Source organism: Haliaeetus albicilla, chromosome 3 (assembly GCF_947461875.1).
Source record: "Haliaeetus albicilla chromosome 3, bHalAlb1.1, whole genome shotgun sequence".
NCBI lineage: Eukaryota > Metazoa > Chordata > Aves > Accipitriformes > Accipitridae > Haliaeetus > Haliaeetus albicilla.
The window spans coordinates 47439316-47451493 of NC_091485.1; the positions used below are offsets into that span (position 1 = coordinate 47439316).

The 12178-nt window shown below is 35.4% G+C and overlaps 1 protein-coding gene across 11 annotated transcripts in view; it reads left to right on the forward strand.

Moving 5' to 3' along the window:
* Positions 1-12178, forward strand: part of RALYL (RALY RNA binding protein like) — a 402380-nt gene that overhangs the window by 280691 nt on the left and 109511 nt on the right. Inside the window, exon 1 of one of the 11 annotated variants that reach the window (XM_069779588.1) lies at positions 3542-3682. The exons of the other annotated variants lie outside the window; for them this stretch is intronic. Coding sequence (XP_069635689.1) covers positions 3646-3682 — 37 coding nt within the window. The 5' untranslated portion in view covers positions 3542-3645. Of the gene's footprint in view, positions 1-3541; positions 3683-12178 lie in introns of those variants that run through there. 11 annotated transcript variants of the gene reach the window in all.

Below are 12178 nucleotides of genomic sequence, written 5' to 3' on the forward strand. Positions count from 1 at the left end.
CCTTTTAAGCTCTGTTCTCATTACATCTTATATAGAGTATGTTATCATAAACCTGCCTTAATAGCTAAATGGCATTTCTTGGTAAAGTTAATTTTATTTATCTAATATTACACCTTGTTAAAAAGCATTATTGCCAGATAATTGTCTGAATTTTTACCAGTAAAAGGTGTACACATCAAGTGCATATTTTTAATAGATCAATAATAGTATCAAGGAGTGTTTATTACTTGGAAGAGGTTAAACGTTGATGCCTACACATATCACTTATTTAAAGAAAAAAATTAATTCATATTCATAGATGTAATATTTTCTTAGTTGACATCATAAAAATAACCATAGTGAAAGCTATAAAAGGATTTTATCTAAGAAGACTCTTTGGGTGTATTGAATTAAACACTGAGAGACAGAACATACTTTAAGCCTCCTCCACCTTCCTTTTTTGTCTAAGATCTGCTCATTAAAAAAAAAATTGAGGATACAGCCCAGGAAAAGTGTTTATTGATGAGTAATATGTGACATTCAAGTCAGCAGTTATATTGGTAAAATATCTGTATTTTTTCTTTTCCTCTGCTTAGGAAACAGGCTGAGAAATTTACTGCAGTATTCAGAGAAAAACTCCTTATTGGGACCTGTAGGGTGGGGAGGAGAGAAAGGTGACAGGTGATATGGGATGTGCAGATGTGTACATTATTAGTTATTTTACCACCAGCAACAATGAACTGATAAAATTCATTCCAACAAACTGTTTTAAAAATATTTTAAACTTTTGTAATCTTTTAAGATGATGTATCCTTGTAGAAAAGTAATAAGCTTAATGTGACTAGGTGATTTTTGTTGCTCAGAGGTTCCCTTCATTTCTGCCCACCTCGCTAAGCTTGCTGCATTTAACCAGCCATATGCAAGATTCTGACTTTTTTTAAAGCTGTAATAGTGTGAAAGTGAATTTTAAACTCTCCTAACAGAGAACAGTAACACAGAGAAACAGGAGGCTGCTGTGCCCACTCAAAGCTAGCCAGCACATTCAAGTACTTTTCTTGCAATATTTTTTTATGAACAGACCTAGAATGATTCACGAAACAGAGTGTATTTACATTATTTTTAGCAAATGCATTTCACTGTACTGAAGAAGTAATCAGAGTTGCAATTAACAAAAAGAAAAACCTATAAAGACTGTGTTTTCAGGGATCATTGATTTGAAATAAATTAATTCCTATCCCATGGAATTTCCATTTAGTTTATATTTTTATATTATACCATTACCAAGATATTTGCATACAAATACATGGTTGTAATAGAATAATGCACAAAAGAACAATGGAAAAATATACATGTTGTTGCATGTGCTATGTATAATATAATATGGAGAGCTAGTAACGTATGTCTAGGTTAAACACATGACAAAAATTAACAAAAAATTAGCCATTAATGATAAGGAAAAGGAATTAGTTCTATAGTTAAGATCTAATATGGGCTGAGGAAAAAGATTGAGGACACCTTTCCAAATCAATGAAAGAAGGAAAATTTGAACTGAATAATATGGATGAGAGCCTTCAGATAGAAGTAGGAAAAGAGCAAAAAAAGGAAACAAAGATTGCTACACAAAACAGCAAATCTAAAGGGAGACCACAGATATCTGTAGTCTGAGTCAGATCACAGACCTGATTCGGCTGGAAATTAACTCAGAGGAAAAAATAAAGCAGGAAAACTGCAGAATTATCCTCAGCGCATATAAATTGCTGCAAAAATACTGACTTCAATGGATAGAAACTGCACAAAGCTGTTTGAGTATATGGCATGCAGGGTCTTTCTATATGGTACAGACATTTTGTCTGCCTCTGTGTTTAACAATGACTTAGCCATTTTTTTTTCCTTCCTGTCACTGTTGATGTGCTTTGCAATTTCCCATCTTTCTGCTGACCTCCACAATAGAGATGGTGTTATTTCAACTGTGGCATTTTGAGACCACTGTAGTTGAAATACTAAATAAATCTAAAAAATACATCCATTGCTTTCACTTTCTTCAGGCTACACTTTATCTTCAGCTATGCTGATACAAATCCAAAGCAAATGAAAAGATGTGTGGTCAGGTTTTGACAGAGGGTGGAAAAGTAGATGAATAGAGCCAATATAAAGGAAAGATTTGAATTCAGTAGCTAGAGGTGTGCCAATGTGAGGATATGTGAATACCAAACAACTGAAACAAAAATTAAATTATTCATAAAGCTAAAAATGGTTATACTGGAGATATTAAAAAAAAAATCTGAGAGGGAAAAAAAGATGGAAAAAGTATAATTTTAGGGTAGGCATTTTGAGAGAGTTGTTGGGTTTTTTTAATTAAGAAAATAACTGTAGGTCAATGTTTTTAGATGGATGCTGTAAATTGTTCCTGTCTTTGAAAAGGAGTTTTTTACTTTCTGAAACATGAATGATCCATAGGCACCAGATGTTAATTTTTTTATGTAAGCCAAAGATATTAGCTTTAGATTTCTTTGAGTAGTTTAGAGAGCTGCTGTCAATCTATGCATTTTAAACAACAAGACTATTATTAGTAGGTTTCAAGACATTTCAGTCACTATACGCGTTATTCTTACATTACTACACCCGCTATCTCTAATCCTTTGACATGTCTGTATTTGTGGTATCTGGGATCAAGATCTCAAAACATGAATTTTTTAAACCATTAAGAAATACTTTCACTTAATTTTACTGAAGGCAGATTTATTGCTGAATGAACTGGAATTTCCACCTCTTTCCAGCTCCATAGCTGCTATGGGCATCTTCTTTCTTGAATGTCATCATAATTCTCATCTCCCCAACATGGCAAGAATTTCTTCCCCTTTCCCCTGCTCCCTTTAGGAGGATGTCTGGATTCTCTGAAATTGCAACATACATGTATGTGGAAGATCATATAATGCTGCCACTTTTTTCCCATGACCTTGTGATTCAACAGACTAGTGGGCAATGGATTAGTTATAAAAATGAGCAATCAGCAGAATGTTGCTTAAATAACTTTCTCCAAATAGGTCATTGAAAGATAATGCAGAAGTAAATATAGGCATGAAAAAAAAATAATTGCATTTTATATGTTACTTCCTGAATAACCTATTAATCAGCTCAGACCTGCAGTCAGGATTTCATTGATCAACATGTGTAGATATTTTTTAATAGCAATTTTGCTTGAAAATTTAACCCCAAATATTTTAATGTCCTCATTTACATAATTCTAAGACCTCTCAATGAAAAGTTAGTTTTTATTAGTTTATGAGGTCATTTATGCAATTTTAGTTATATGAGGGCTTTTTTGAGGAATCTTGATGTCAGACTATCGAATAGCACGTTACCGCACTTTGTCTGATTACATGATTCTATATTCTTTCTGGATTTTATTAGCTGGTATCAAACACACTTGAAAAAAATATGAAAATAAATATGTTTTTTCTCTGAGCTTTTTAACAGAGAAAATAGTTAGAGCCAGTAGCATCTCCCCTGGATTTTAGGAGAATGGTATTACCCTGCCTTTCTCTGAGAGATTGCTGGTTACCCTCTGTCAGTGAGCAACTGTCTCACTGCAAAGCAGAAGCACGATCTCATCTCTTTTGTCTGTGTTCAAGGCAATTACTTCTTAGAAAGTGGAATTTCTTCAGAATGACTATGTACAAGAGCAAACGCAGAAACCAAAGATGTAAGTAAATTGTAAAGTTTTTTTAATGTTCTTACAGAAGAGGGAAAATAAATCTCCAGTTTCATTGAAAACCATGCTTTACTTTACCCTGCTCTGGTTGAATAATACCAGGAAAGCAGGAAGAGTATTCCCTGCCAATTATCCTAGTGTATCTGTATGTTAAGTGCATGAAAGAGCTTTAAAATAAAAAATTAGCTTACTTGTTACTATGGAAACCCTCAGTAAGTGATTGCTTTATAATATCAACAGAGAAATAGAGATCAATTATAAGTTTAGTTCCGAACAGCATCCTTTATTCAGGGCTTAATGACTGACTAGCTCTAGCCTTTGACTTGACTGGGTTGACACGCTTTCACTTGGTAGACTTTTTTATGTGGTTTGCTTTAGGGAACCAGCAATACCAGAACTTTAAAAGCAGTTATTTTATTTTCCTTCACCACAACTTTCAGAAGAATTAACTAGTTTGCTTAAACCACAGAAACAGAAACTGGGGAGAGGGAAGGATGCATGTGTCTCTTGTGTATTTAAGACACCCCAGCTCTGAAAATTAGCTGGCTTCTAAATGCATGAGTTTCCAGTCAAGCACCTGTTTGACTTTTTAAACTGCTATGGCATCAGCCAGAGGAACTTCAGTATCAATATTGTCTCCTCCAGAACATTACGGAAGGGTGATTGAGGCAAATAAAAATGAAGTGCTGTGGGTCAGGTCACGAAGTACGTGTTACTGTAAGGAAATCTAGCAAGAGGCCAGGTTATAAATGGAGAGCATGTCTGAGGCTGAGAAAAAAGACGTTCCTCTAAGAAAAATGCCATATAGGGACTGTGTGCTTTCAGAGAGGGAGCAGGAGGGAAGGAATATCAATTCAAAAGAAGATAAGTTTGGACTTTATTTGGACAGGAGCATAGTTACTGTTCAGATTTGAAGGGATATATACAGCTATATCACTGAGCCCGGCTTCTCATCCTTAGAGCTTAATCTGTGCAGGTCTCCTTCAGTTTTTCTTGCTGAAAACAAATGGATGTGCTGCATGTAGAAAGTTTGCAGGACAAATCTCTGCTAAAATCTCTGCAACAGAAATCAATCATCTGCTTCACATTCAATAAAATAAATTATCATAATTTTCATTCCCATAGCAGCAGTGAAAGAAAATTATTTATATGCAGGCAGATTACAATCTAGTTCATTTTAACATACTAATTACTCTCACTGTTATTATGTAAACCGGGAGCTCTTTCTATAGCCAGCTGCATTCTCTCCTGTCCAAGCCTGTTTATGGTGTACAATAAGAAAATTTGTGACTGGGTAGCTGAGTTGTTATGTTTTTTGTTGTATGGATATAGTCATTCATAAAAACTGCACAAGAGGCTTTTAAGAATGCTTTTATGAAAAGAATCTGCCTTCTTCCCCTTTCCCCTCTATCCCTGCTGACCCCCAGGAAAATCTGTGATTTGCCAAAAGAAAATTTAAAAAAAAAAACCAAAAAAAAACAAAACCCCAAACATAATTATAATCAAATTTGTAATTATGAGGGTGGCTGTTACATTTTTTTTAAATTGTCTCTAATTTTAAGATCCCAATCAGTAAAATATCACAATAAAACTGTCTCCACTATATTAAATACCAATACTGTAGACATGGATGCTTTATTAATACCACTTAGCTAATTAGCAAGTGCAAAAGACTTAACAGACAAACAAAACAATTTGAGTAATTTTGATATTGCTCCTATTCATATCCCCCAACGGGTTTTTGAAAGCTAGACTTCATCTAAGCAATTGTTTCTCTGAAATACAAGGGATAATGCTAGCAGCTATGTTAAACAGTAGACAAGTACTACATTTTCTGTCCATTACATTTAAAAATATGTTCTATTTCAAACTTGAAGGCATTTTTTGTGACCCTTAATAAACAATAATAAAAGATATTTAGTATATAATTTCCAATATATGTAGGGTAAACCTTGGGTTTTATATCTCCTCACTACATCTCAATAAAACCCTTGAACATGTGGCATAAAAGAAAAGTGAGCTTTGTGGCTTTTTCTTATTCATTGAAGTTCTGCTTCTGGATTTGGTACACTCTGAACAGTATTATAAGCATTGCTTTCCTAACCCATTTTTTTCTTTAAATGTTTGAAGAAGGTTGTAAAGGTATTTTGTACTTAATTTAAAAGCATATCAGACCAGAGAGGAGGATGGAAAAAATAGAGACATGATGACCTTTTTCTAACATAAAATATAAGGAATCCCCATTTCCAATTTTTGACCCAGGTACAAAAGTGTTGCTAGAGGAGTAGGTGCAAAAAAATGGGTCTACTTACCTGTCTGTATGAATGAGAAAAAGGTTCCCTATGTATTTTTTCAGCTGTAGCATCACACATAATAAGTTCAAAACTGATCTTAATGTTTCGCTTTCATTGTACCTTTGGTTTTGATTCTATTCAAAGTGGCATTCATATTAAGTAGTTAACATTTTATTTATTCCATACATGATTGTAACTAATGAGAATTAAAACTAAATATCACAGTAAATTGTGAAACTTGCATTACTAAATAAACAAAATTCAGATGAAGGCTATTTCTGTATGAGTGTTTGTGTGTACTTATCTACATATATACACACAGTCTCCATGCGTACATTTGTCTGCACACCCAGATTTATAGCATGCTTTATCCTTCATTGAGGATGTTATCTAGCTGATAGGCTGGATTCTCATTTCTTTGCATGGACCTAATGACTGACTGAGGGGAAAACACCATAATAAATGCAATCATACAAACACTGAAGAACTAGTTAACACGTGTGGTAAAGCTTTTCTGAAATAAAAGGTTTGAATATTGGACTGACCTGCTTTGGGGCTGCAGCTGCTGAGGAGGATGGTCAGGGTAAGCCTTGCGGTAGGCTGCAGTGCACTTGTGGGTCTTCTCCATGGAGAGGCAGTCATTCACATCTTCTGGAGATGCCATGCCTCCAAGCCTCCTCTCACGAAGCAAGTAGCAGGCATCCATTTTTCAGTGGGGTCTTTCTTGTAGACTTCACTGTTACAGGAATCAAAGCAGGCTACTACCCTTGAAGACAATAACACTGGAAAAAAATTGACTTACCTATAAACCAACTTTAAGAAATTCACATTTTTGCACACACATTCATGGTTAGTGCAGCTTCACAACTTAAATCAGGACCACGTTGTGGAGGGCTGTGTATGAAAAGAATGAAAAGGCAATCCTTAATGACATTTCAGTCTAACAATGTAAATTTGACTCAGAAGAAATGCAAGAGGAGAAAGAGACAGTAATGGCCACTGTGGCAGGCAGCCATGTTTTGAGGAAGGTGTGCAGCAGCACCTGGGAGGAGATGACAGAGCAATGCCTGGAGTGCAGAGGCTGGTGTGGGACTTTCTGCTACACACCTGAACCAGGGGTTGGAAAGCTAAGGCAAAGATGGAAAAATTAAGGGGAATAATAGGACTTATCTTTCGCTTTCTTCAGCTTCATGTTTTCAGTTCTTCATGGGACTGTTTATGCATGTCGGCAATGACGATCAGAGTACAATGGCAGTTGAGGCAAAGAGCAGTTACTTTTGAATATTAGGAACCATTGATAAAGTCAACAGTTATCATAAGCACAGCTACAGATCCTGTCCCTTTCCAAAGGGTTAATTCCAAGGCATCCATCCCAAACTTGTTCATGACAATATAAAGAATGCTGTCAACATCTAATGGCCTTGAAATTGTGCTCCAAATGCATTAATGAATTCTGCCATGGCTTGGCTACCAGCTCCATGTAAAATATCTGTTTCCATTGCATATTATAGTTTGCTTAGATGTAATAGTTATTGCTCTTTTTTATGCTGACATGCTGTGAACAGTTTTGTTTTTTTTTAAACTATCATCCAGATCTTGTAAAGATTCTGCTTCTTTTAAAACCAACAGATGACTAGTTATATTTCAGGGGTTTTTTTTAAAGACTAATGAGAGGGGAGACATCATGCTTCCTTTCATTCTGGTGATTCCTCTCCCCTCATAGGAGATATGTCACAGCTTTACCTGTAGTTGTCAAATGGATTATGATTTTTTGCCCTCAGTACCCAATTTTGTTTGTCCAGTCCTAGGTTTCTCTGCATGCAGAGTGCTGTAGAAAGTAACGTGCATTTATTAAAGGGTTAAATAAGTGACAGTAAAATCACAGTAAAAAATTATTTTCAAAAGTTATGCAGGTAGCTGCTGCAATGTAGAATGCATGTGGCTGTTGCAGAAGGTCATAACATTTTTGGCTTAAACTAGTGCTGTATTTAGAGATGTGTCGTCCACAGGGGTTGCCTGATGTGTGTTTGTCAAGTATCCTTGTCTTACTGGAGAAAGAATTTTGTGTATACTGATAATATCTGATGAGAAATTCTGTGAAATTCCAGTCTGAAGGAGTATTTTGATTTTGTCCTATCAGCATTCTTTGATCTATTGCGTTGCCTGCTATATTTTCTTTTATTGATAAGGTCCCACTTGCCATCTTTTCATCATGGATTTGGTGTTCACATTTTCTTTGTCCGCCTTTACAGATAGCGTAATCCCTTTCAGCCTTAAAAAATAGAGTTGACATCTGTTGAGTTTTGTTATATTACAGTTTGATCAGCCCATGATTACTTCCATCTTCTTTTGCCTCTTAGGGCAATAAAGAGCCCCCAGTACTGAAGCTGCTGTTGCTCAAAGAAAATAGCAGTCTTTAATACAGTGTGTGCTAGGAGTTAAAGTGACTGGAAAACCAAATCTCATTGGGGAAAACAAATGTAGTTACTGACCTAGATACATATAAGAAAACTCTGCCTATTTCCTTAAAACATCAGAGACCCAGACAACAAGGGAATAGCTCTTCAGCATGTTATAGAGACAGCTTTCTTCATGTAAAGCTATCGTAGAATAGCCCCAGGATATTCCTGTTGCTGCATACCTTTTGAGGAAGTAGAGTTCAGCGCAATTAAGTGTATGAGTAACAAGGCTGAGCAAGAAGGCACTCATGACCTGCAGGAGTACAAATGTCATTGAATATTCACATCACATGGATAACATCTTTATACAAAAAAAAAAATGTAATCGCTACTCAACAAATCAGGGACTTCAGGGATAGAAGAGCTCTTCTCATAGCTTTGAAGGGAATTCATTGTGACCTGAGGAGGCTGGCTTGCTTGAAATTATTCACTTCCCAATGTTACTAAACAGTAAAACTTAAGACATATGTCCCTCAGTGAAGCATGCAGGGTAAATAAGATAGAATTTCTTCTTTGACACTTTTTCAAATGTCTATGCAGGCTTCTAAACAAACTTTTTTTTTTCTGCTTCTAGACTGCACAAGGGAATCAAAAGTATTGAATGATAACTGTTTCAAAATCATCTTTTGAGAGATTAATAGTCTGACCAAACCCTACATGCACAACTTACATGATGCTCCCCACTGCTCCGTGGGAGTCTGCCTCCAGATGAAAAGTAGAATTTTTGTCACTGTAGAGTAAATGCTGGGAGGAAATTCTGAAACTGAGGAGGAAAGCCTGGGGAATCAAGAACTTACAATCTATCTTGAAAAGGGGAGGGAAAGGAATAAACAGTGCAAGTACAGATTCAGAAGTGACTTCTAAAAAAAAATTGTCTGAGAGCAGACGTCAGAACACCTGAAATGCAAGTGGAGAACATAAGAAAGAAATCCAGTCATTTCATTTTTATGGAGGAGAACTTTAGGGCAGAAAAAAAACCTTAATAATAGCTTTGGCTCCATTAAAAAGGTTATGGCTTTAATGTTGGGAGGTGTTTCTTTATTTTGTATAAGTTAGTAGAATAGTGGACAATATACAGCAATTCAACAAAAAGAATAATTGGAAAGCTGGGGATATCTCATAAAAACACATCAGCCATTGTTAAGGATCATAAAAAGGGAATTATTAAAAAAGATGAACATATGCAAATAATGTAATTTGGATTATGTGATTTGAAGTGTATTAGGGGAATTAGCAAATGAATGTACCACACATTGAAAGTTTGTATTTGAGAGGTCATTTAAAACTAAGAAGGTATCGGAAATATAAATGTAATACTGGTTTTCATGCACACATATAATTCCAGTTCTCAGCCCTGCTCAGGCTGGCAACAAATGCTGCTATGTTCACCAATACCACAATTTATCACTAGTGAAACAGCACTTCCTGTATGTTGGTTAGTCTTCTACAAGGAATCAAAACTTACAAGTTCTGAGACTGCACTCCAGTAATGACCTGAGATCTGGCAAAACCAGTCATAGTTTTAAAAAGTGAAGTCTGTTCAAATAACAGTCAACAGGTTGAGGGTAATAATAATCTAAAGCAATCTATATAGAAAGACAATTCTGGCTCTTGAAGTGAGCAAACAGAAGTCCAGTGGTTAGAACTTGAAGTTAGATGGCTGCAGGCTAAGTTAAGATACACATTTTCTGATTGTAATCAGTCATAGAGATAATTTACTAAAAGTACTTGCAATTTCTCCTCTCCATCACTTAGATTTTGAATCCATATTCTTCATCTATTTTAAAAAGTCTCTTTTAAACATGTTCTATGGACCTGATTACAAAGTATCTATTCAAACCTTACAGTATATTGCAAGCTGAAAAGAGTATTATTGTCATAAAACCTATAAAATTCTGGAAATCTTGAAGGGATTCCAGCCTTCCTCTATAAAATCTCTGAACGCTGCTGTAGCAGTGCCATCTACCTGTCTACTCAGAAAAAGGAGAAAAATCCTCAAGGGGTTCAGAACACAGAGAATCTGTCCTCCTAAGGGAAAATCTGCTGTTGCTTATTTTCATATAAAGTACGAACTTTAAAAAAAAAAAAGAAAACTTGCATGACTGTATATGTAAGTAGTACAAGTCCTGATTTTAAGCACACCTTTTTTTGCTTTCATAGCTAACCTGATTTTTTTCTGTTGCCTTTCATGTACTATCTCTGTAGGAACACAGCAGGAAAGAACACCTCCATCCTACCTCCAGTACAGGTCTTAACTTCAGACAAAGCCTGTGTCTCTGCCTCTTTCCATAATCAAAACTATTGACAGGCTGAAATCCCAGTCTTTCTAATATGTGCAATCTTTTCTCGATAAATCACTGAGACTTTTTATTATAAAATTAAACATACAAAATGAAAAAAACAGAGGACTTCTAATAGATATTTCAGTGACTTACCTCCAGGTTTAACCAGTGATAAGACCAAGCACAGTATGTGCATACTGACACCTTCACAAGGAAGAAAATCATAAAATTTAAAAAAAAGCCTTTCAAGTCTCTCAAATTAGTATCTAAAATTTGATAAACCATTAAAGGGATATTTACTGGTTGCGAAGCATCAGCCAAGACCTAAATGCTGCATAAAGACTAGCATTTTTTTAGCAGTTTTATCTTTGAGATTCTTCAACAGTAAAATCCAGAAACATTTCTGGATGTTACTTTGGAAACATTCCCCTTCCTCCCTCTGTACAGAGCCCAGAAGGGACAGAGATCTCAGGTATATTAGAGTGGCATTACAATGAAGACTGTGAGCATGTATGACCAATATTTACACTCCAGCTCCTATCCTATCCTGAGCATTCAGCATCACATTTTTAGTTTTGAAGTGCTCAAATTTTTGGCCTTAAATTTCGAGTTTCCTCTGTTCCAACTAATTTCTTCTCTCTTTTTTTTTTTTTTTCCAGTTATTAGAGTGTAAAACATTCTGAAAAATAGGTTGCATTATTGGTTTATGTTGTGAATTATGGTTATAGATTTTTCTACCACCTCTTAAAACTAAGGTGGCATCTCTTCCTCATTGTCCTTTGCAGAAACATGCAGTGATTTCTACAAACTACTCTTAGTTTTTTCTTGCAATTCCCACAAAATAAAGTCTGGCTAGGACTGCTTTTCACCATAAATAAATAAATAAATAGATAATGAATATATATATTGTATTATAAGTCTTCTTTTGGCCCTGGTGAGTTAGAAATTGCCTTAGAAAATCATCCAACTGTAATTCTTTAAATAGAACACCCATTGTTCTCCAAATTGCTGGTATCTGTCTTATTAATACTTTCCAAAGGCAATTCTATTGCTGATTTTGGTTCATCTCCAGGTCTGTCATAAAGCTGGGTCTAGGTGTGATCTTCTAGCCTGGTTTTACTGCTTGCTTTCAGATATTATTTCCTTAGGACTCTGAAGGTTTTACACAGCTATTTGCAACACTTTGGTTTTGCTATATTTTTATTGTGTTACTGCAGGGCAACATGTGCTATCAGCACAGAACTGAAACCTAATGCCAGAGAGTCTCAACACTCAACAATCTCATTTATTATTCTGAAAATGGTCTTTCCATTTTATGAGCTATCTTTTTTGAAGGGAAGATTTTTTTTTTAAACTTACTGCCTATCATTTAAAAAAAAAAAAAAAATCAGGGAGAGAGTGGTAGGGTAAGGGAGGTACCTTCCAGTTTGCCCTGAGTGGCTGAACTAAAAG